Source organism: Typopeltis vanoorti, chromosome 2, assembly GCF_054136105.1.
Source record: "Typopeltis vanoorti isolate ZY-2024b chromosome 2, IOZ_Tvanoo_1.0, whole genome shotgun sequence".
NCBI lineage: Eukaryota > Metazoa > Arthropoda > Arachnida > Uropygi > Thelyphonidae > Typopeltis > Typopeltis vanoorti.
This window is the reverse complement of record NC_143550.1, coordinates 109,990,660-110,017,277: the sequence shown is the minus strand read 5'-3', so window position 1 is coordinate 110,017,277 and position 26,618 is coordinate 109,990,660. Positions and strand designations below refer to the sequence as shown.

General features: G+C 35.0%; 1 protein-coding gene across 1 annotated transcript in view; it reads left to right on the top strand.

The window, feature by feature from the left end:
• LOC150109331 (uncharacterized) overlaps positions 1–25,312 on the top strand; it is a 79,208-nt gene extending 53,896 nt beyond the window's left edge. Inside the window, exons 2-3 of the mRNA XM_090407457.1 lie at positions 12,789–12,975; positions 23,397–25,312. Of these exons, the coding sequence (XP_090263583.1) occupies positions 12,789–12,975; positions 23,397–24,874 (1,665 nt within the window). The 3' untranslated portion in view covers positions 24,875–25,312. The remainder of the gene's footprint in view (positions 1–12,788; positions 12,976–23,396) is intronic.
• Positions 25,313–26,618: the final 1,306 nt, after the last annotated feature.

Genomic DNA, 26,618 nt, shown 5'->3' with positions numbered 1-26,618 from the left:
TGGCATATCCAACAAAGTTATTAAACTGCTACCCGGAAAGGCCATTGTATGTATATCTTACAACAATAATAAATACTATGTTCAGGTTCAAGTACTTTCCCTCTACATGGAAGTTGGCAGACGTGGTTCCTATTTATAAGCCTGGCAAGGATCCTCAGTAAGTTATCGTCTCATAAGTATGATTTCTAATTTGGGCAAAATAGCAGAAAAGGCTATCCTTTCCAGAATTCAACTTCCAGTAAAAAATTGAAACATTCTTCCTACAGAACAGTTTGGTTTTCACTAGTTTCATAGTACCACTCAACAAATTCACAGACTAATTGAGTTCATTACCACAAGTTACAATTGGCACCGGAGCAGTTTTTCTTGACTTAGAAAAGGCATTCGACAAATTATGGCACTTTGGACTACTATACAAGTTGATTTTAGCTGGCATTCCATTAGATCTAGTCCAAATTATAAAATCATTTCTTAGTGGCAGACGAATGCAAGTCAAACTAAATGATATATTATCTACCCAGCGACGAATCTTGGCAGGAGTGCCTCAAGGGTCCCTACTGGCACCAATACTTTTCTTGATTTACATGGCGGACATTCCGCACAATCCAATGTCATCTATCATTGCCATATACGCAGACGACACGGCTATACTAACCAGATCTATTAAGCCGCACCTTGTCACCAAGAAACTGCAAGAAAACCTGCTGAAATTAGAGCACTGGTTCTCGGAATGGAGATTGCAAGTAAATCCTCAGAAGAGTATCGCCATGCTCTTCACTAAAAACTCAATATCTCCCAAAGATGACATCTTCCTATTTAGTACCAAGATTCACTGGAAAGCAGAAGTCAAATATCTCGGTGTACTCTGGACAGAAAATTAACCTTCAGTCCACACACAAAAGCCTCATGTACAAAGGCATCAAAGATTATTGAACAGCGTTACCCTCTTATCAATAGGAATAGCAAGCTGGATACCAAAATTAAACTGCTCCTTTATCAGTTGATGATTCGAGCTATTATTACTTATGCGTCCCCAGACTGGAGTCACACCTCAAGTACAAATATTCTCAAACTACAGAGAGTGCAAAACAAATATCTCTGCATGATATTAAACGCACCATGGTATATCAGAAATGTCCAATTCCACCGGGATACAAATATCCCCTACATCTACTATTTCCTGCAATCTTCAGCAGTAAAGTTCTTCTCAGCATCGTCTTCACATCCAAATGAACTTGTACAACAAGCAGCAAATTATGACAAAACAGATTTCTTCAAATCTAGGAGACCTAAAGCCATCCTAAGTCCTAACGAGGATCTATAACTCGCACCCACCTGTGCAGAGCACTTAGCTCATAAACTTTTCCCTACACAGCAACCTTATCAAATAGCAGGGATTATAAAAACATTTTGCTTCTCCCTTCCAGATAGCAACGTCTTGCGTTATACATAACATTAAGGCATTCGAATAACAATGTACTTGTGCGTTGAAATTTCCTGAAACGTAGTGGAAGAAGGGACTACAATACAGTTTAAAATTAACTGATTATCTATCAATGTTCTTAAACGAAGATGGTCGTATTGTTGCTGATATCTACCTACAAGTTAAACTGTGATTAGCATTATTGCAAATGCGACCAAAAAGATAAAGCGAATTGGATAAGAATTAAAAGCAGAGAATCCTGATGTCTTTATCGAAACAAAGTTTTTTCTTACCACGGTAAACACTAATAGTGCAGAGGGTGAAGCTTAACGCTTTTTATATTCCCTGTTGTCTGTTTCGGAGGCAGTGATGGAAGAGGTTTGTGAGTGTTTTAGCCTGAGGGGAGAGACGTGGTGTTATGTGTCGTCGTTGGCTGTTAGGATGTCTTTTGGTCTTTTATGTTTCCAGTGATCTTTTCCAGCATAGTTTCCGGCACGCTGTATTAGTTGTTTTCGATGCATGGACGTTTTCGTGAAGAATTTTTCCGCTGGGGAGCGTAGTAGTGAAGAGATGTGGGGGATATTTGTGTCCCTGTGGATCTGTGCATTCCTGACGAACCATGGGGCGTCCAGGATCATCCGTAGGCACTTGTTTTGTAGTCTCTGTAGCTTGAGAATATTTGTCTTGGAGGTATAGCTCCAGGTTGGGGAGGCGTGTTTAATTGTTGGACGGATCACTGTCTTGTAGAGTAGAATTTTGTTTCTTGTGTTTAGTTTGCTGTGTCTGTTGATCAAGGGGTACAGCTGGGCGATAACTTTGGATATTTAAGAACTTTGAAAATAGAGATGGTGTATGAGAAAACTATCCCTTTTATTGGAAGCTTGAAGTGATTTGAAGATGATCTAATGCTTGTTTCTAGTAAAATCTTAGAAATACACATTACATTTATAACTTTTGGTGGGCGAGATACAAAGAAAACATACTTAATATTAGCATTATCAATCCACAGATGATGATTAACCATAGGCTTTAAAAGCATTGGTGAAGGAAGGTGTTTGGGAATTTCGAAATGAACGTAACCGTTAAGTCATTTTAATTCAGAATTCGTGGAATTCTAGAGCGCCATGCAATTTATTTATTTATTTTTCTCCTTCAAAATCTGCCTTCCTCTGATCTTTATTTAATCCTTTTCTTAGAAGTAATCTTATTATCAAACAAATGTTTTTTTTCTTCTTTTTTTTTTTCATTGTACATATAAGAGATCAGAAAATAATCATTAATTTGAACCTTTTTTTCAACAATAAAACATTGTCATTTTTTTTCAAGTTTTAATTGATTTTTAAATTTCCTAGTTGGTTATTACAGTCAAGTAATGCAATAGAAAATGTAAATAAAATAATCATCTAACTTTATTCCCTAAAGGGAGTAAGTGGAACTCTTTTAGCCTTAACTGACTTTTAGGAAATATTGGTTAGCCAATCTCCATTGGTATCGTCACTGATAGTTGAGTTCATCGACAATGTTGATTTTGAGGATTTAGGGACGAGAGTGCAATACATTGCCATCAACTCCTTTTCCTAAATTTTAACTCGCATTGTTATTTGAAATTGTATGAGTTCCAGAGTCGATTTTTCTGACTTCTCGCAGAGTTAAAAACTTGAGTTTCTAGAAGAAAAGTCCTGCATGTCATCGCAAAGGTCAGCTAACCCGGGAGTTGGCTAAAAAAAAAAAAGTCCTAGAAAAAGTTTTTCTGGCGACTTGAGCAAATATAAACACAAGCGTATTTAAAATGCATGTTATAATTACTTCATTTAATTTATTACCGAATTTTGTTGTGAGCATTAGTCGTTGTAAGTATTATAAAATAATTTGTTGTAAACTCTAACTGAAGCTAAATATACTGCTCTAAACAATTAGGGGATATTTTGGTTTTCTTGTAAATTATAAAGTTATAAAAATAATTTACAAATGTAACAAAATTTGTAATAAATATCGATTATTTAAACTATATCTCATCAATTACACCCTATCTATAAGTCCGAAATATTTATTCATGTATAAAGTCCCAAATAGTTATAATTATTTGCAGAAATTATCGAACAGAAACTAAAATATCTCCTAATTGTTTTGAGCTGTGTATTGAACATCCAACAACGATTAATGTTCTTTGTTTTGATAATGGTACATTTTTTTAAAAAAAATTAAGTCGAGTATTAAAAAAAAGACACCAGAACAGGAATGGTGTAGCATTTCTTTTGTTTTTCATGCATTCTGGAAACAAGTTGAATCTTCCAGATATTTTCTCTACTTAGAATGAGACCGAAAGAACATCCATTAAAATTGTGGTGCCAATAATTATGGGCAGACCTCAGGGCGGTGTCTCAAAAAAAAGGATCGAGAGAAAGTGTCTGATATAAACTAGACCGCTCTTGGGGGGAGGTATGGGGGAAAATTCTTGCTAACTATTTTCTTCTTCTAGTTCTGCGAATTCTCTTGAAAAGAACGTTGTCGAATGTTAATTAGGTGCTTGGCTAATAGACTTCGGTTTCGTTCATTTCCCTTTCTAAGATATGAGAATGACATAAAAAATTTAAAAAATAAATTTTATTATGTTCAAATTGGATTAAACAAACAATAGGTGGTTGTATTTTTATTTTTATTTTTTTTAATTTTTGAATATAGCATATAGATAATTATTGCTGACTTGGTTTGCTGATTGGTCAGCGTATTCATTCTCCAATCAACAAACTGCGATTTTGAATCCCACCGTGGGTATAGATGTTTGTAATTGCCTTTGGGGGGGGGGGGGGGGATCATCGCACAGTGTCAGACCACCACCTCCTCACTAATAAGCTGGATAGAGGTTCGAAATGGCTTAAAGTTCCATGTTTAGTCTCTGGACTGTATTTGTTCAAAAATAAAATCCTATATGTGATATTACATATAAGAGGATAAAAATAGGAAAAAATGTATTATAGGTTTACAACATTTCGTAGATGAATGTCACGCACACATCATTTGAAAGTTCGGATGGTGTGTCAACAGGACTGGAATCTCGATTTTTCCATCTGGAAGACGAAACATTTCTCCATCTTTGCGACTGCGTACGCTTTACTTTATATCTGAATCCAAATCTGATCCAAATATTCTGAACTCAATCCACAGCATCGAGTGACCTGGAGAATACCAAACTCATGTGCTTTCTACTGCCGATGTTTGGCCCTAGTTCCCTTGGGGGGGGGGGGGTAAATGTGTTAAAATTATTGCAAAAATGCAATCCGTTTCAAATATTTGGACAGTTCCGTGAGTATTTGGGAGGTGGGAGAAGATTGAAAATGTATCTAAATTAAAGAACTACTTGCAAAACGATTTAATATTAAGAAGACGATTTGTATACAGCACCGTAGAGTAGTGAATCGACGCGTTGTGCGGAGTTCTAACTGCAAAAAATAACTGATACAGGACAATAAATAACTACTAAACTAAATAAGATGGCTGACTGCAACTGGTATTACTTTTTTTTATTTTTTAATATCAAGTTATTAGTATTGCTGGAGAATGTTCCAAATCTTTCGTACTTTAAAATTGTGAACATATATATGCGTTCAGGAACATTGACTCGGTTGTTTTGATACAATTTTATAAAGAGATTTAATGACTAAAACCGAAAATAATTGTAAGGCTTTAATGATATAAACCACTACTAGTTTCGGCTTTTGACAGCCTTCTTCAGGTGTCTTCTAAAAATAGGAAACAGCAATAAAAACACTGAAGTTTAAAACGGAGAAGCACAGGAAAATTGCAGTACATAATTGACATGAAAAAAAACGTGTTTATTTTTTTCATGTCAATTATGTACTGCAATTTTCTTGTGCTTCTCAGTTTTAAACTGTTTTTATTGCTGTTTCCTATTTTTAGAAGACACCTGAAGAAGGCTGTCAAAAGCCGAAACTAGTAGTGGTTTATATCATTAAAGCCTTACAATTATTTTCGGTTTTACTCATTAAATCTCTTTATATATATATATACTGTATATATATATATATATATATATATATATATATATATATATATATATATATATATATAGACCGAGTTTGGCAGTTCATTCTCCACTGGTAGCCAATCAGAGATAACTAGTCCAAGACTATCACAATTATAAGCAGCTGGATGCTACCTGGTGGTCCCTAACCCAAGCGCAATATTTTTGAAGTCTGAAATAGTGTGAGTTTCTACGGTCGATTTTCTTGAGTTTATGAGACGAAATATTTCTTCTGAGTTTCCGAAAGAAAAAAAACCCGCTTGTCCGTGCCGGAATTCGAATAACTCGGAAACCAACATCAAAGAAATGCTTAGAAAAAGTTCCTCTAGTCGGCGACTCGAATCGAACTTAGAATGCTCTTTCTTCGAGCAGTCAAGTGCTGAGGAGTGCAAACGTCACTTCCAGTGAGCTACACAGGCGCTTCATTTTCTATATATATATATATATATATTTTTTTTTGTATTTTAATTCATTTTTTACATAGTCCGTAAACCTTGGTCTAGAGACCAAACATGGAACTTTTTTAAGCCACTTCAGGTCTTCAATAAGCTGGGAGGTAGTTTCATACGGGGCGATGAAATTCATCTCCCACCTAAAATCTTAGGATCAAGTAGGACTAAAAGTATTTATAGCACTTCAAAGAAATTTTAAAATGCCCACTGCCAATTTTAGTCGCCACTAATTCAATGCCAAAAATAAAGTTATTTAATGTCAATTAGTGGGGACTAAAATTGGTAGTGGGCATTTAAAAAAAAAATTTGTCCATGACAGCAAATGGATGCAGTGAACATTTGATGTTCACTGCGTGAACATCAAAGGACAATGGGAGGTGGACAATGCGCGCTCCACCTACGCTGCGACATTGTTTATATATTTCTAGTCCTGCCATTATTATCGACAAAGATATCGCTTTTATTTTTTTAAGATAAGCCTTGTAATCTTCAGAAGGTTTACAAGACAAACTGGATTCTAATCTATAATCTACTAGTCTTTTAGCTGAGGTATGTGGGAAGATTGGCACCAAAAAGAGCTTCATTAATATTAATGAAAAACTTATATGCCGTGAAACTAAACTTCGGAGAAAGGGCTTGGTCCATACGTGTTATTTGTGATGAAAATCGCTGTGGTAATTAACAAAGCACAGATCAGTAATTAAACATTGACATTCATTTGTGGCATCTGGTGAGTAAATCGTATACAAGTATTAATTTAATCATCATCGTCAAATCGCTTTTTACAATATCATTCCAGTAATATTTAAATTCCGTTGTTTTCTATTGATAGTATTGCAATTTTAATTATAGAAAATGGATTGTCAGATTTTTATTTATTTATTTTTTTTGCATATTATATATATATATATTCCCTTTAGCTTTGGGGAATTAATGGACACCGCAATATTATTTATTTCTTCAAAAACTCCTTGCTGGAGTATTTTAAGAATCCTCTTAATAGATTACATTACGTTTAGAGAGAGAAAGAATGAACAATTTCCTCCAGTAATAAACTATTTTTCTTTTCCTTGTTTCCCGAAGGTTGTTCACAATTGCCACCATTCCCATTATTCACGACATAAAAAACACGTGATGTAATCGTGTCATGGTTTATGCTACATGCAAGTCGCACACTTACTACCACTGTGGTCCCATTTCGTTACAGTGGATTATTTTAGGATTAGTAGTGAGATTTTGAGGCTACAAACCGATAACCTTGTTGAAACATTCCAGTGCCTGTGGCGTATGCACAATTATTTAAATGCATGAATTGGTATCCGTAATAAGGGCGTTTCGATTCATTTCATATACGCCTCTTGGGTCGAAAACAGTCACGTGCTACTATATTGGGAAGCGATTTTGAAACCCCGATATTAAGTAGTGTGAATCTTCAACCAAACAAGGGAAATTATTAATAACAAGCGCATAACTTCTATTTACTATCTTTTAATGACAGTAAAAAATAAGTGTAGATATTTTTAGAAGAGAAGCGGTGAGGAGAAAAAAAGCTGAAATGCGGAATGAAGATCCAGCAGGGATGCAAGAGAAAATTCAGATGAAGTGAAATTATTGGTGCGATCTTCAGACGATAGTATCTAGTGTTGAGGTTAAATGCCTATATTTGTCTGTCATATTCCCCTCCCCGAATTCTTGTTAAAATCACTGATAGCCTTTAATCAGCTATCTGTGATAGTTAAGGATGGCGATTGGTTCTCCATCGGTCTTCAAAAGGTAGATAGAGCCAGAGTGCCTCACATGCATACTTCCTTTGGTGAATAAAAGGCGTCAGAGGATTCATTTTTTATTTATTTTATCGGTGTGAAAGGCACTTCACCAAATTAGGAGATCATATACGGATTGCTATGCATAAATCTCTTCTTCATTATCCGTTTGTTTATTGCGATGTTTGTAGACAACCCATGTTCTTGACATCATTTGGTACACTGTCAATTAATGCATGAGACGAATGACAGTTTTGATAAAAGTATAACAAATTCCATATTGAATTTTTTTTTTTTTTTTTGTTTCTTTCTTCGCTGTGGTTAGTTGACTGTTTAGTTAAACAGCCGACTGACCACTTTCAAGTGTTGCTGTAGTTACAGCAACATATCGAAGTTTTCGGCTTTTCAATTAAAATAACTTCAGTTATTTTTATTTAAAAGAAATTTAAATTTTGCTTACCTCGAATGTCGTTTAATATGAATAACATTCAAGGTAACATAAATCGTAAACGTATAGAATGCCATTCGGGCAAGAGGATATCGAACTTAAAACCAGTTAAAAGGTCACAACTCCTGCAGATCCATGTTAGGCCGAATTCATTATTTATTCAATTCGGTGGAAACATGGGCGAATATGGAATGGAAAGGATAACCGTCTTCCTCCCCCCCCCCCCCAAAAAAAACAAAGCCAAAATATATATTTTAAATTATACTTAAATAATCAAAATATCTTAGTAATTTATATTTTGGGAAATTATAATACAAATTAGAATTTTGAAATTAAATAAGCGAAAAATTGAAGTATAACAGGACAAATATCAAGGGATATTTGTCCTGTTATATGTCCAATAACAAAAAAAAAAAAAAAAAAAAAAAAAAAAAAAAAAAAAAAAAAAAATTTTATTATTCCTTTTCTTCTTAAACTAATTCTGAACCGGACACAAATTCATCATTTCAAGTGTTGAGATAAATTCATTGTTGGCCAATTATCCTGTACATTGCGTTATACCTTAGGAAACATGATGGGAATAAAGTTTTCAAAACATACCGAAGCTTTTTTCAAAGGCTTCGGTATGGTTTGTTATTAATGGTTCATTTGCAAAAAAATAAAATAAAAAATAAATAAAAACAATAAAATATTTTTAGAGTTTAAAAATTACAGGTAAACTATTATAAAGAATCAGTAAAACAATAATTTTTATTGAATATTATATGACTATATAACAGTTCAATTATATTTGTAAATGAGATCAAGTCGCGAGAAAAATAATGCCAGTGTCAAAAGGTGCATTAAGGTGTCATTGGATTTTAATACCTTTTACTAATTGCATTATACCTTTTACTGATCCCTCTCTCTCGCACATACAGGGTGTTCGGGATAAATTTGACATATTTATAATTAATTATATTTTTCCGTAAGTTACATGTATTAACACACACTTCTCTTTATTTAAAAGTTTGGACCCTTCTTCATTCATATACAAGATGTCAGAAAGGATGGATAGCTGGAACCCACCTGAATCATGGAAGAGAATAACTTGTATCATGATGATTCGTGCCCGCCATCAAAATAAGGATATTACGACTGCTGCCCAATGCTCCCTGAATACAGTAAAAACAATCAGGCATGAACTAGAGACTTGCAATGGTGACTACGAGGATGTAGCAAGAAGAAAGATCCCTAGCAGACGATCTGATTGCGTTCGTACAGCAGAATTCCTCGCAAATCTGCAGGAACAGGTGTTGAAGAACCCTGGCATTGGAATTCGGGCTTTGTTCGTGGAGTTGCTAACTGTAGTCAAGCCCTGGATAACAAGGGTAGCCAATGGTAGGCCGTATGTATGGCAGCAGGATTCGGCCCCTTGCCACACCTCTGGGAAAAGTCAAAAATGGTTGTCTGAAAATTTCTACGACTTCACCAGTCCAAACGTTTGGCCTCCAAACTCCCCAGACCTTAACCCCATGGATTATTTTGTATGGGGCGCAGTTGAAAAAGACACCAATCGCACTTCCAGTAATACAAAAGCCCAGTTAATGGATAAAATTAAAACAGTTTTTGCGGCCCTTCCCAGGGAGACTGTAGCATCAGCTTGTTCGAGGTTCCGAAGCAGAATTGAAGCTGTGATCGATGCTAATGGTGGTTATTTTGAGTAAATCTTGTTGATAGTATTGTAATTAACTCTGCCTGTAATGTTTTTTTGTCAATTCATTAAATTTAATAGATACAAAGAAGATTTTCTTTTTCCTTACGAAACTGTCAAATTTATCCCGAACACCCTGTACATGCACACACTTTTTCATATAAGGTCATAGACGTAAACTATAATAGAATGTCTGACTCAAACAGCTTTCAATATATTATTTCTAACTGATTCTTTCTTTGATACGAGACAGGAAAGTAATACCCATTTCCCATATTCAAACCTCTTTTCTTCTCTTTTACTATTAGTACCGGAATTCTGACCGAGTCGTTGGGAGGATATAACAGAACGCGCTCGTTCTTTTATCTAAATCCACCCACTGCAAACAGACAAACAAAGGGTGGCACCTTGAAAAAAAAAAGAGAAGAGCAGACGGTACGACCCTAGGTTGGGTCGTGTATCGTCTACGATGTCACGAGTTGTGTGCTTCTTTCGCCTACTCTGCCGGAAGTAAGCCGAGAGGGTTCGCACGTGCTGGGAGAAAAACAAAAGTCCTTCTAGGGTGAAACCGTTTTGTCGAAAGCTTTGTTGAAACTTCATTTATGTAAACGGCTTTTCTACTGGGTGGTGGTAAGAACATCTAGCTTGCTGAAACAGCTGGGTCCAGATGAATTTAGGAATTGAAAAATACAGAGGGCGCTAGATGGTTATTACATGCTGTTTCAATAGCTATACTAACATGTGGTAGTATAAATTTTAATTGTGTTCGTTCCCGTTAATTTCGGATGATCATCTGATCTTCCCACGCTGTAGTATCTCATGGCACATTCGTCAAGATAAAAATATTTTCGGCATCCGGTTCATACTTTCCATGTGCACTCACCTGCAGTACCGCGTTGTTCATATTGTCCCCTGGTGACAGATGTGTCAAGGTTAAAAGGGTGGCGATAATGCTGAATGACAAGCAGTGCCCTCTATCGTCTGTACCCTTTCCCTTTCTGCACAGCAGGCAAATATACGAATGATTTAAACAGGTTGATGAAAGGTTTATTGGGACCAGAACAGGGGGGGGGGGCAATACATTCACCTTTCAGTGTCCTTCAGATTAGAAAAATCGAAGTCGCGCTGGTATTCATTGAAAATAGGACATGACCTGTTAATGATAAAAATATATTATTCTAAACGTAATAAAACATCTCGTGAGAGTAGAACATCCAAGGTAAGCAAATAAACTAAAGCAATTTGTCGAGATGTTATGCTATTAATCTTGTGCTTCTAACATTAATCGTAATTAGGAGATTATTCTGTTCTTTCTAACTAAATGGTGATGTCACCTACCGGAATTATAAATAAAGTTGCTCTTTATTTCTGTTTATTTTTCAGTCATACGAACAGGTCATGTTTCTTCCTTCAATTACCCCCTTTTTTGTGAGCTGTATTTACTCAGAAACTTCTAAACAAACATGATTGGTAGGATGCAAAAGGCAGGAAATAAGTTATCAAGTTGATCTCATTTCCTGTTAAGCGCAGATTTTCGTAGAAATGTGAAATTTCTAATTTTTGGATTGTTCAACTTCTGTACACAGTTTCGTAATGTTTGTTAGAAATTTGCGCATATCACTTGCCTTCTTTGAAGGCTTTTCACACCTTTTAATACAAAAAAAAAAAAAAAAAAAAAGCAGGAAACGGGACTACTAAACAATTAAACTAATGTTCCAAAGTTTAATGTAGAATAAAAGTATGGTAAATCCTCACCGATGTAGCAACCATAGTCAAACGGGGGAGAGGAAGTTGATATTGTTCGGGTTTGATCCAGAAGGGCACCTTCTTGCATATAATATAGGAGATACATTGGGGGGGGGGGATACATCGATAGTATGAGTTGGATTGGTGTATGATTTTGCATAGTGAAAAAAAAAAAAGAAAAAGAAAAGAATAGGAACTATCGAAGATAGTTCTTTTTCTATTAATTCTATTAAAAGTTATGTCGTTTGTAAGTAGGCTATTGATTAAGGTATAACTATTAAAGAATTAAAAGCACTAAAGGACGAAGGAACATATTCTAAATAATCGCATATTTTAAGTAGTGCAATACCAAGTCAACCCATGACGAAGGACATCCAAAGTTCGTAAACAATACCTAATTGCAATTTTCCAGTGTGATGGCTACGATACTAATCATAATTTATCGGTCATTTTGTAATTATCTTTAAAAAATTCATAATGCAAACAGTTTGAATGCTCGATTATGAATGATATTAATATTTGAACTAAATTAATGGTGATAGTTTATAGCAAGATTTTTAGTATACAGTTCTTTGCTTATCTCCACCAGTAATGTAAAAGAATATGAAGCAACCTAAAAAAAACCATTAGAATTTAAATACACAAATAAGTAGAAATAAACAAGTCTTAAAGTATTTTTAGAAGCATTAAGTACTATGAAAATTTTTCAAATATTAATTAGACTTTAAAATGTAAAATTACAGCATTTCAAGTTGTTTTGAAAGAAATGAAAGTACTCGAAATCATTTTGAGTACTTCAAAACCTCCCCCATCGCATATTCTAGATGCATGATATTTTAAGTACTGCACATACATAATTATTACTTAAGCAATAAAGTACTTTTTTTAGCATTAAATTTTGTAAATTTGTGTAAAAATAAATAATTCTTCTGATTACAAAAATTTCATTTAGCTTTTATAATCCAGAATCATAACAGAGCTATTATGGGATAACTTAAATTCAAACTGTCGAGATTTAAACGAAATTAGATAATACAGTACAAAGAAAAAATTTATCTTCAAAATATTTCAGTCAATTTCATTACAATCAGACTAAACATTTTATTAAAATATTTAAACTCATTTTCAAAGTTTAGTAATGTTTTTTAGTCTTAAATATTTTTAAAATAAATACTAAATTGTTTTAAATAAAATTATTTATGCTATATGTGTTCATTACAGGTGCTTACGGTTCTCGGGATTATTTTAACCACTTTCTGGTCTCCTTGGCACGAGAACACCATCATATGGTTGCGTTTAGCAGAAGGTTTGCTGATCCCCCTAGCTTTGTATATCACAGACCCACCACATCGCAGTGCTGTAAAAAAGGCGTTTCAGAGAAGAAGTGGAGCCCTAACAACATTTGCCAGTGAGTTGTTTACCATTTTATTTATCAAACGTTACTTATTTTACTAATTTACATATTTTTATTCTTTTAAAGTAATCCGACTTGTATTTTCATACAAGTCGATTACTTTTTAAATGTATTTTAAATGTATTAAATTATTATATTATATAAATAATGATTAAAATCATAGATTTTAAATGTATTTTCATAATAGGATATAATGATATAAGAAAAAGTGATTCTAGTTACTGAACAGTTGCGCCATCTAGGAAAATAAGAAGTCTCAATAATGTCAAAAAGAAAATTAAATTATTAATTTAATTTTCTTTTTCTGTAATCGACTGAAGTGACTATCAAAAAAAGTTGTGCAGAGACGGACGTCCGGTCACCTTAGCAACTCAGTGTGTGTATATTTTATTTCCTGAATAAACTTTCATGAGTATCGCTTCGCATTTCTTTTTTTTTTTTTTTTTTCTATATTAATTTTGCATTCATTTGTGTAATTATCTTATAGCTTACGGGATGAACCTGTCAGTTATATAAATTATTAATAGTCACGTGGTACGGTATTGGTCATTGTTTTGTACTGTCGTGAATGAAGGTTACGCGTCTTCTAGTTGGCTCAAGGTTTAACATTTCCTAGATGTCCTAATTATGATGAGCACGAAAAAGGGACAAGCCTATAGTATTGCGTGTTCTTTGTTTATTAACTTATCTTCTAAATTACTCCTATTATCCCTTTGTGGTTATGCTATTGTATTTTCATGCAAAGTGCTAACAGGAACTCAATTTAAATGATATTTGTTATGTGGAAGTATGTTACTGACATTATAAGTTTTTTGAAGGTTGATGCTATAAAAAACATCTCCCTATTGTACGATGTTTGCGCACAGTGATCCAGCGTCGATAGCTGGATCACTTAACATGAAGAGACCTCGACAGGACTATCGAAAGACAAACACCTTTTTGCTTGCAAAAACCTGTCTAGGATGCGAGAAAACTTTAAGAATTTTTTTTTCGTGAAAGGGAGTTAGTTGGTGTCATATAGAGGTGAGAGGATTCAATCCAAAAAACTTATAAATTCGCCTCATAGTTTTAGTTGCTCATAACTTAAACAACCGACTCACCAATCCTTGAGGGTGGCATGAAGAAAGGCAGATCCCTGTTGTAGAAATTCTTGAAATTTTGATTGTTTCCACACTGTAGGTTTGTCTTATGACGAATGCATTGTCTTCAGAAAAGTTACTGATATGATATGAGGTCATTAAAAATTTGAAATACAGAAGGAAAGAAGGTGGTCAAAGGAAACCATCCATCATGGCACAGTCAGCAGCCATCAAGGAAGTTAGTTGCTTAGTTGCAGAGGCGCAGAAGACTGTGGAACGAAAAGTTGCTAGTGAAGCATCTGTCACACCGGTTGAAAGTTCTAGAAATGTTAAGCTGTTACTTGAATTTCTTCCCTTTTTCTCTTCTTTTCTTTTTTCTTTTTTTCATAGCATAAATCCATACCACTGATCTATGATTAGTAAAAAAAAACTGGACTTATCATAGATCTTAAAACCTAGAGGAATAAAAGGCGTTAATGGATTGATTTATTTTTATAAACAACAAAATCTTCTAATACCTTTAATTCCCAAAGGGATAGATGAGTTTTTTTATCCCTTACTTTCTGACATCATTTGCCAGCTGGTCACCATCCATCAACTATCACTGATGGTGTGCTTGAATCTATCAGCAGATCAAATCAAGGCTTTCAGGAGAAAGAATATAGAAAATAAGTGTTATTATTTCATACCCCTAAACCCTAACAGGTATATATTATGTCTGAGATAGTGTGATATCTACGCTCGATGGAACTGGTCAAAGAAAGCGCTAGATAAAGTTTTTATAGTTGACAAGCAGAACCGTGATCATCTTACTTCAGTCTGTTAGCATCATTTCCAGAGGATTACACAAGCATCTATAAGTAATAATTCTTTCTTTATTTCTTCCATTTTTATTTTAAATCAGACCCATAGACGAGAGGTTGCAAAATCGAAATCACATCAGTGCCAAGTGGGGATAAGAGGAGTGGAAGGAGAAAGAAATTTTTGGACTTTTTCTTTGAATAATTGAAGGTTTTAGTCTTTATAGAAGACAGAATGAAAGAAGCTATTTCAGACAAGTGATACATGTAATGAAAGAGAAAACAGAAGCTAGTTCAGTAAGTTTGGAGGTGGATAGTAAATGGATGTTAACCAGCAGCTGCCCTTACTATTAAGGTTGTGGAGAAATGATAATAACCAATTCAGCAAAGCATTGACGTGAAAGTACCAGAAGAAAAGGCTAAGACAGAAAGTTAACATTTGTGAGAGAGGGATTGGAGTGATTCCGTGAAAGGAATCATCAATTAATCTAATTTCCTTCTATAGAATATTATCAAGCAATGCTAGTTAACACCTAGGTGCCTCACCCCAAATGTACTGTTCCATATTTGGACAGAATTGGAATTCATAAATCGTTATAAAGGAGAAAAGTAGTGCTTTGTGCGACAAATAGAGTTTTTTTGTGGCTGCAGAGGCCATGACTGAGATGTCAGGATACGCTGGGGTGCAAGTGAGTGCAAGAAGAGAAAGCTGATCATGTTTTGACATCTGAATATTATTAAAAATAAAGGGAAGGGAAATGATGCGAGGTGCTTCTTATGGGAAATGTACATAATTCTGTTTTACTAATGTTGAAGTTCCCAAGAGTGTCCTTGCTCCATTGAAGAATAGTGAGGAGGATTTAAAGCATTTGTTATGGAAGATCTTGAGACTTCTAATGATTGGACACTGCAGTTTGTCGTTTGAGACGGAGGACTGTAGTTTACTGTCATCAGCATAGCTATGCAGAGGATTTGAAGTCAGTGAGCACGGGTAATTTTTGTACATAAATAAATGAATGAAGAAGACAGTGGGTGAAAGTAAAGAGCCATGGGGTATTGTGCATTAGTGGGGAAATCTGAAAAGGTAACTATCTACCATAAAACGCAGTGCATGACCAGAGAGGGTAAAGACAGGCCATAGGATAGAATGGTGGTTTGCTGATGAGTCCTCTATGCCAGATCCAATCAAATGCATTAGAAATTCGAGAGCGACCACGTGCAGTTTTTCCACTCCTTTCTATAACTTGAGTCCAGAGGAATGCTACGAGATCAGCTGTGGTTCAAGAGTGGAAGGATCCATATTGTTGGTCATTAATCACTTCTAGGAAGTGGTGGTGCAGAAGTTGACTGTTGATGACCTCCATAATTTTTAAGAAAACGGAAGTGAGAATATCTTTACTGGAACTTGTTGGCTAACACTGGCTGAGTAGGAAAGATTGAAGAGGCGATATAGGACAGGTGTTAATTCCGGAAAATAAGTTTTTAGCACAATAGTTAATGACATCAGGACTAGATGCCTTGATGCTGTTCGTTGTTCAAGATTCTGATTTCTTTACAGCAGAAAACTAGACATGGCATAGACTGAATACTTGTTCATTGTGTGTGTGTGTGTGTGTGTGTAGTAGCGGGGGGGGGAGAATTCTTTGCCATGGTCATCACTGCAGAAATTGAAAGAGAAGAATGTTGACACTAGCTCAGTTTTCTTTTAACAGTACCATGTGGATTTAATATTTCAAAACTTCTAGAAGTCTGACCAATGTAAGAAAGGCCACACGTGCATGGAATTTCATATACTCCAGGACATTTGAAGAAAGGTATCTCATCTTTAGGTGATCTTAAGATTTGTCTGATCATGGTAGTTGGTTTAAAAACCACTCTGATGTTATGAGCTTTTAACATTCTCGCCAATTTTGTGGAAACTGAATTAATATATGGAATGATAGCTGTGGATACATATTGGGGCACCGTAACACGTTGTTGGTGGTTGTCTTTAAATAGCCATTTGTTTAAAATGTTAGAAGGGTATCCATTAAGAGATAGAGTTCTAGCTATTAGTGACAGTTCTCTCTGCACATCTGTTTCTTTTGAAATAGACCTTAAGGCTCTATTACGGAGCATGTGAATGATGCTGTGTTTTTGTGATCTATGATGGTTGGACGAATAATGTAGATATCTACCAGTATCTGTGGGTTTCTTGTAAATGGACAGTTGGAAATTGTTATCTTCTCTCCTCACCAGGATGTCAAGAAAAGGAAGTTCTTTGTTCTTCTCTAGTTCTATAGTGAATTTGATCTTATTGTGTAGTGAGTTAATTTTGTTCAAAAACCCGAGAAGGTTTTCCATGGTATCTTTCCAGATGATGAACACGTCATCGGCATATCTCCACCACCTGGAGTATATGAAATTCCATGCACGTGTGGCCTTTCTTACATTGGTCAGACTTCTAGAAGTTTTGAAATAAGACAGAAGGAACATGTGGGGGATGTCAATCATAATAGAATCATCACATCTGGATTAGCTCATCATTTCTCAACATCAAATCACGTTATAGATTGGAAAAACAGTTCTATGCCTTACATCGAGAATGACTACAGATACAGAACTTTAAAAGAAGCAGCTGTGGTACTACGCACAGGCAATAATTTAAATAGAAATCAGGGTATCATTCTTAAAGACATATGGAAAAATCTCATCATCTCTCTCAGTTCGACAGAATTACAATATGCAAAAAACTACACAACACGTGGTCATGTACCGGAATCTGACTGAAGCTTTCGAACACATGCACGCCTTCAAACAGAAGGAACAAAATGTAACGGCCTAACAGTTACTAAAGTGTGTGTTTTTGAAATGTAACTCAATGCATTTGTTTTCACACCAGTTCAGCCTTGAAAATGCTAGACAGTGGCTAGTGAAACTTGTTGGCTCTTTGTATATTTTATCATTGATCTTCTGGTCTTTTAATAATAAAAGTTCTTTATTTTAGTACCATGTGGATGTTAGGATGGTGGAAGTGTGGGTTGGCAGTTTGTACCTGATAGTCTTGGATAGGGGTCAGAAGGTTCGAAAGTCTTTAGAATGGGAGGCAAGTCTGTAGTATTTTGATTTTGATTTTTTTTTTTTTTTTCAGCTATTGCGAGCTACAATGTAGGTTGAGTGGGAAGTTATACTCTCAAGCCATTTGCGATATTTTTTTTTTCTTTTTTTCTCATGAACTGCCTTGGAACACTTGTTGAAGAACTAAAGCTTAGATACTGGTTGGGAATTTTGGGTAATTAATTTTTCATTTGGTTTTATTTCTTGTATTATTTGTTGTAAGTCCTCATAAAAAGCTTCTGTTTTTTTCTTTTCTTCCTTCTTCTGGGGCATATATAAATAACTGTATATAAATATATATAGTCTTCTATGTTCATTGTTCCATTCCCTGTTTTTTTTTTTTTGTAAAATAAGTAAAATGTTATGCTGCATATTTTAATGTTTCTTTTGGCTATTTCTTGTATAAGTTCTTCCTCTTTTCCATTAATCGCTCTAACATTCCATGTTGCTAGTTTTATTATTCTGTATCGTTTTCTTTTCCGTTTCCGATCGATAACCGATTTTTCTATTCCGATTCACGTTTGTCTTGGTTTTTCGAGCAATATTGTCGAGACCAAAACCTTCATTTCAGTTATAATTATTTCTGTTATTCGGTCTGAGTAGATTTTTGCGAATAAAACGAAAAGTAATGCAGTATTTAACTTGTAAATGAAATTTAAAAATTGCACTGGTAAATAATAAATTAAATTTGAATAAAAAAATTAAATCTATGTTTTTTGTTGGGGGGGGGGAGATTGGGGGAGATCGAATAAGAAAGTTAGCACAGAGGTTGTGAGACATTTCAGTCGAAATTCTCGGGAGAGTTGCTTACGGCGTTTCTGGGATCTTTAAGAATATCGTAATGTTCTTAACTATTAAAAATATTAAATTGGGACTGCTAATGTCTGAAGAATTACAGAATCCTAATTCGTTTTTATTATTGCAGTTGAATTATGTTGGATAATAAGGAAATTTTATTTAATATTATTCAGTTATTTGGAGAGAGGAGGGCGTACATTTCTATATTATTTAAGACGTGTCACTGTCACAGCGTTCAAGAGCGCTGCATTAGTTCCATGTAGATTAGGATAATTAGACAAACTGTCAGTGATTTGGATGAGATAATACTACGACCGCTATTTATCTTTTAAGAACGATGACCTAGAAAAATCAGAACGTTTTCTATGCGTTCATTCTTTTACGAAACTTCACTGAAAATCGTTTCCCATTATGGTAAATGTGAAATGAGATCTACCTTCCGACCTAAATAAGTACTGTATACATGAAACCTAGACAGGTCACAGTAACTTTTAAGGGAAGTAATGATGTAGTTTTATATATAATTAGGCGACAAAGAAAGAAAAGAAGAGAAAAAATTCAGTGGGTAGAATCACTTCTCAGAACGTCTCGAAACCGAATCTTCCCCTTCTCTCCAATATATATGTGCAATTGCTAGCGCCCTCTATAACATTTCTTTCAACGCATTAGTACATTTCCTAAAATACAGTCGGAGTTGATATATATATATATAAAAAAACGGATTTGATCCGATGTTTATATCATCTCTGGCAACCCTATTATACAGTCTAAATATATTTTTTTAAATAATCAAGTACGGTGTAGAATAAATATATCTGTGTTTACGTAATTATCAGAGCCTTCTGGAATATTTTTTTAGATGTGTTTAAACAAACAACTTTCTTTTAACAACCGGTGAATAAAAAGATTCAATATTTGCTGCCAGCGCCCTCTCTTGCAATTCCTCCATGAGTCGCCGTAATTAACAAAAAATACAGAATTTATGCTTATCCCTAAGTCATTTTATTTTATATGCTTTAGCCACGTATAATTTTAATACAAATAACAGAAACAGTTTTATATAAAATAAACAACCAATTAAATATCCATTAAAAATTTTTAAGCGATTTTTGTTATCGTTATTTCATTAGATTAATACAATCAGAAATGAAAAACTTTTTTAATTTAAATTGTTTAAATATTTGTTTATTTGAACTGTATCTCTTTTGAATTTTGAATATTTAAAAAAAGACGTTACGTTGTAAACATTATTATGCTAAAAACATGACTAGTGATTTTCTTGTATAGAGTTCTCCGGTTTTAGACACCACTCTAGTCAAAAGTCCGCTAGCTATTTCTACTGTTTTTTATTTTTATTTTTTATTTTATTTATTTTTTTTTATGTATAGTTTTGTAAGAATGCTAGATACAAATCACCTTTATGGCGAGTAAACAGCGTGTGTGTGTGTGTTCTGTGATTACATCGATAAGTACCATGCCTCCATTATTCTAGTCTCTTTGTCCATTTCGCCATGGGTTTTTTGTTACTGCAAACGTAATTGTTTATTGTTTGCTAACTTCATCTGTTAGCGAACTTGAATCATTTGTTGATGAATAGAGGTTTAGACATTTGTTCTACTCAAAGCATATCTAGATTACTATCGTTTGGGTAACAAAATTAAGGTTAAGGGAAGTAAGTTTGAATTGGTCGTGAGTAATCAACAAACACGAGGAAAGCCTTAAAAGGGAAGTACGAAACATTGCATTATAGTACAGGTAGTTAGAATATAATTTAGATATCCCAAATGCAGAACAGGATTATACGTGATTTCATTCATAAAAAGAATGAGCTGAAAATAATGCGGAATATGAAACTGGAAGTTATTATTTCGTATCCTAAAAAGTGATTGTCATAATATCTCTTTGTGTGGCCAACACTTTTCAATTCCCACTGACCTGTCTTGACAGATAGCTAAAACCTTTTGAGTAAGCTTCCATCTACCTCGCAATGGGAGGGGAAACTGTATTTGACAGAGTGTTGTGACACTGAAGATTCTTCTTAAAGCACAGAAGGAGGTGGGGTACTAAGAAGGGATTCCGTGCCCACCCAGTCTTTCTTCTTCAGGCAGACGGGGCACAGCAGGAGAAGATGTGTACGATGTTTGCCATCATAATAAGCGTACACTAAGAAGCTCAAAGTAATCCTCAGCAGCGTAGTTTTTTTCTTTTTTTTTTTTTTACAGTTATCTAGATCTCTTCTGGGATATTGTTGGTCTATTGCATATTATAAACAGATCAGTAGCTTGGTTTATAAGATCAATAGGGGGAGGTTTTGAAGTTGGTGTTTGTTTCTCTTTTTCTAAACCTTTCTTAGAATTAAACATTAAAGAATGACAGAGCCTGTCATGTGGAACTGAGCGCCATCTACCAGGAGGTGGTGGAGATAAAATAGAACACACTGTTTAGAATACAGTAATATCTCGTTGTCTTGTGGGTTATCAGAGCAAAACTGAATTATATCTCGTTCTGTGCATCTTCCTGTTCGGATATGTAGGTCAGGATTCAGTTTGGCATTCCAGATTCTCTGAATTGTTGGTGTTAAACTGTGCTATTTAATAGGATAGGGTGATTTGGATTTAGAAGTCTAAATAGAAAGAGGAAATGTTTTTTGCATTCTGTTTTTTTTTTTTAATCGGCTTACATTTCTATAATGTTAAATGTATTGTTATTCTTGCTAAATGCACAGACGATAAATAATTCGTTAAGTGGTTTATGATTCCACTTTTTTATATGCTGCTACTCTGATCTACACTTCCGTCTTAGTTTCTTCTATCTATCTATATATATATATATAATATTATTCTCCATTGTTGTTATGCTAGACCCACCACAAGTTTTAGGACCAATAATGACCATTAAGAGGTTACATTTCTGTGTATTAAGAAATTAGAACCCATTTGTTAAAATACCGTAAATATTATTTTTAAAATATCATTATTTTAGATATTTATTTCTTGAAGGAAGAAAACCCGTATTCTGAAAACCTATCCTCCAAACACAACACACACACACACACGCGCGCACGTGAATATTTGCTATTCAGTCTGGATTTGTTGCTGACATATTTCGCCTGGAGATTTGAGTTATTTTGATGCGGTTCAGAATTCTGAGTCGTGGACTCACTCGAGAACTACTGCTTTATAAGTGGGTATTCAAAATTCATTACCAAAGAAACTTGCCTGTAAATATTGTTATACAGAATAAGAGATGCGATATTAAAAGGTTAACATTCCTTGACCAACATCAGCAACGAATATAGCAATATCTCTGTAAAACAAACAAACAAAAAACTGCTGTCTCTAAACCAGCATCTACCAGACACCATCTATTAGACAAGAGGGAAGCGAACTATAATACATTTTTCTATTGATATGTACTTTTATATGAAAATAAAAATATAAAATTATTCTATAAACAGTGACTTGCATTTTAGCGAGGGTCAAGCAGAGGACGAAGTCCCCCAATGTCATTTAGTTTCGTTAGACTACAATTGTACAATTTAAAGTAATTGAAATATTTTAATGCAGTTCTAAAATATTAAATTTTCAGCTCCAATGTAGTGCCATTGCTAGAACAACACATTTGACCTTAGATCCGGATTCAGACCTGGGCTAGGAAGTGAGAAACCTTTTTAACTAAACTAAATTTAATTAAATTAAAATTCTTTCAGTCAGAACTGTTCAGTTTTTATTTATTTATTTATTTATTTTAAAGGACAAGTCATCACCGAAGGAAGGTGGTTTACTTTATAAGATAGGATAACATTCCACCTTATAAAACAGTAGTTCTCGAGTGAGTCCACTACTCAGAATTCTTCAGAATTGGTAATCAGTTATAGATTTATAACATAACATCAAGCTATCAAGCGCGTTTAATTATTTTGTAGATTTGCGACTTGTCGCGAGGAGCTTGCAATCCCAGGTTAAAGACCTATTGTTAAAAACCATATTTCTCTGATGGCCATCGATCTACTAGATATCACATAAGAAACTCGAAAACTTGAAAGTGTTTTCGAGTTTCTTATGTGATCTCTACAAGCGTAGTGCTTTGGTTTTGTGTCACATATTAAATGATGACGTGCTCGGGATTATCATTATTAATGGTCTACGAAGAGAAGGTATTTCCAGCAGTGTTGGTTAACATAAGCCTCTCTTCATCCCGTGCATTCAGTTTCCAACAATTGATTGCGGACTACCAGACATACAGAGTTTGACATTCTATTAATCAAGTTCTTTCTTAATAATGGGTTCAGGTCTTTTCTTTGATCCTGTTTCAAATTGTTTGGTGTACGTTGACCATATTTGCCTGCTTCGGGAGTGTAATGTTTCAATACAAATTAAAGGAATGATGCACGCGCGATATTTATTTGCTGTGAGCCTTGAGTCTATCACGTATGGGATCGATAAAAATAAAATCATATTTTATTTTTATCAAAACGAGTAGACTTTTACATCAAGTGGGTATCCCGAACATTCATGAACAGTGCTAAATTCAGGATGTGAAGATAATGTTAAAGCAATCCTCTGAATTAAGTAAAGTCAAAATCACTGATAGAATTACTTGAACCTGTTTTAATATTTTTTCTTTTTCTTCTCTCTTGTAGGTGATGATGGAAGATATCGAATGTATTTCGATGATGACAGCTTTCAACAATCTGGAGGTTTTGGCTCAGTGACACCCATTGGAATCATTACTAACTATAGAAGGACTCCTGGCAAGAGAGACAAAGAGAAAAAAAAGCCGATCATGTTTACTGGTAGGAAACAGTGCAATAGATTCATGCTTCCGAGCATCTATGGAGTAGACACCATCTTGGAAAAGCCTGGACATAACTTGCATGACATCTATCAAGGACGATCAGAAAAAAGCGACTTGGATTCCATCGCCAAGATCCCAAGCGTGGACACAGACCTTCCTCGTTACTCTTTAAATGCATGGAGGGAAGAAGATAATCACATCTACGCCACACTCTCCGACAACTACAGTACTTTCAGTTACCAGTCTACTGTAGCCGAAGACAGTGTCCTAGCACCGGATGAGATGGAAGAAATATACGGAGGATCTTTTACCACAATAGCCAACGACGATTTTGAATTCCACGATACACGTCCTTGTGGTGGTGAAGTGCGTATGCGTTCTTCGACCGAGTTACATCAAGGATCTTCTGGTACCATCCACGACATGAGTGAAAACTCCGAATCCCAGATAGTGCTGCCCTCTATCGTTAGTAGCACAAACGAGGATAACGAATCTTCGCTGGAAGACGTAGAAGATCTTGTAATTCAACTGGACGACGGTTCGAAACCCGAAGAGAACTGTTATGATAATCCTGCATTTGAAACCGACTCGACGAAAGACAGAAACACCCCAGATGACCTAGCATTGAGTGTATACAGAGTAAGTGCCCACGAACTGAGAAAGTGTCTTCCAAGTTCTCGACGAACTACCTCTTTTTCCATGAACGATCTCGATCTGATCGGTTCTAACGAAAGCGGAAGTGAAGCTGAAGAAACTGTTTACGTATTTCCGGTCAAAAGTGAATCGACCATGTCTTTGTATAAAGTATTTCTGCAGGAAGACAAGTCCCCTGAAAGAAGCAAGAGTGAGAGTAATTTGTTATGGGAAGGAGAACAGGTCCCTAGTGGAGAAGAAAGGTCTACCAGAACCAATCGGGAGACAATTGGAAACAAAATTATAGAATCTCTTTGGAAAAGCGGACGCTCGACTCTGGTAATCAGACGTCAGAACCAAGTGCGAAGGGCCAGAAGGATAGCTAGGACATCTAGATATAAAGTGGCTCAAGCGATCAAAAGAAGAGGGAAAAAGAAAAAACAGGAGGAGTCCGTCCATTTGAATGGAATTCGTCGGACAGGAAGCGATAAAAAAAAGTGGAGACTTTCCATTGTGGAGTGCGGGCAAGACGATGTTGTTATCTTCAATAAGAACGTAGTTCCATTCAAGACATTTTTATCGGTCTTAGAATCCTCCGAATTGACTGACTTCAGTGAACGTAGTTGTCCAAAGGACGATGACGTTACCGAAGACATTACATCAAAGAAGACAATCCCACAGTTCCTTTAAAATAGCTTTTGTTTCGATGTGCATAGATGACCTCATTTTCCCAGTATATACATACCTTTAACGATATTAGGATCTCCATTATTTAAATAAGTGAGTAGCTTGCGTAGCTTATTGTTGCAGGCAAATGATAGAAAACGTTGGCTGAATTGGAGTATGTAGCGCCCTCATACGGACACTTACTAACGAATTTGTATATAATCGGTTTTGAATGTATTTTCTTTTTTCTTCTTTTCAGTTCCCTTGTGTAATAGGATTGTATGGTATGAGTGCAGAATGTTTTAGGCACTATATTGTAAAACTAAATGAACACTGAACGACATAATTTATAGGAATCATGTTAATGTTTCTGAAGATTTTGTAAGTTTGTGCCGTCTACAAAGAAGACACTGTAGTGATTTGTTTTGAAATAAATATTAAGAAGTTATTTGTTAAGAAATATTTTTATTGCTATTTTTAATGCTAAAAGAATATACAAGTAGAACATAACAAATTACATAAGTGCGTTTTCACTACAAATGGATAAATACTTTTTCTTTCTTTCTTGAGACTTCTTAAGGGAATAGATGTCAGAATAAAGATGCTGTTAAAAGCCTGTCGAATGCAATAGCAACACTGCTTTGCCTTCCAATCTAGTAGTAATAAAAAAGATTTAGCGAATTTGTCGATGTAAACAAAAAACGTGATTAGAACGTTGAACGTTCTAATCACGTTCAAAAAACGTAGAACGTTATGAAACTAAAATTCGTCAACCAATTCTTAATATTTGCATAAAAAAGATGCTAATTTTAATTTTAATTGATAATCACATCCTTTAAAATTTCTTCTTTAGAGGAAGAGCAAAAAAAAAAAAGTCCACCTTGCTCTGCATATTAGCAAGTAGCTCTTCACGAGCCTTCCTTTAATGTGAAACCAATCCTTCAATCCAGAAAAGACGTCGACTGTTTGATTTTAGGTATATGTAATCCAAAAAGAACTGCAGATAACTCTGTAGGAATTGTGCTAATTCATTATTAAACCTTGTCCTGCTATTAGTGACAACACAGGCAGATCATGTACTTTGTGTTCAGGAACAATGGACTATAATTAAAGCACCTAGCAAGTTAGGCTGACGAGTGGTACCGGTCTTTTAGGGTAAGGCAGTCATCTGATATACCGGTTCTCTGGAAAGCTCGTCTCACAGTATTTACCTTGATGGATACCACAATGTAAAAGAAACTCCAATTCCAATCTTTCCGGTGCCTAAACTAAATTTCTTATAAACGATGCTCATCGATTAGCATAAGACAACCACCTAGCTTACTGGAAGTCTGAAGTGGCTTGAAAAGTTTCATTTTTTGATCTCTAGGATTGAGTTCCCGGACTATCTAATCCTTATAAATCAAAGATACCAAGAAATTATATTCTTGTTTTAATCTTTATCCAAGTGTAAGCAAAGTTTGCGCGTGAAGTATTTTCACGAATGGTTACTTGTATATATATATAGAGGCTAATGACTTCGCTTCAATTGCCTTAGTATACCATAATGCAAAACATACATCCTTTCTGGTGTATATAAATCTAAGCAGTATAGGAAGGTTTCGACCTTTATTGAGATATGTTAAAGTGCGGGGATACCTCTCCAAAAACTTCGAGTGATCTACAATATCACTCTAAATTTCATTTCACTGAGTGACACTAAAGGATCACTACTAAACTCATCACTCCAGGACAGGAAACTCAGCGGTGGCTTCGCTCAGCCACCAAG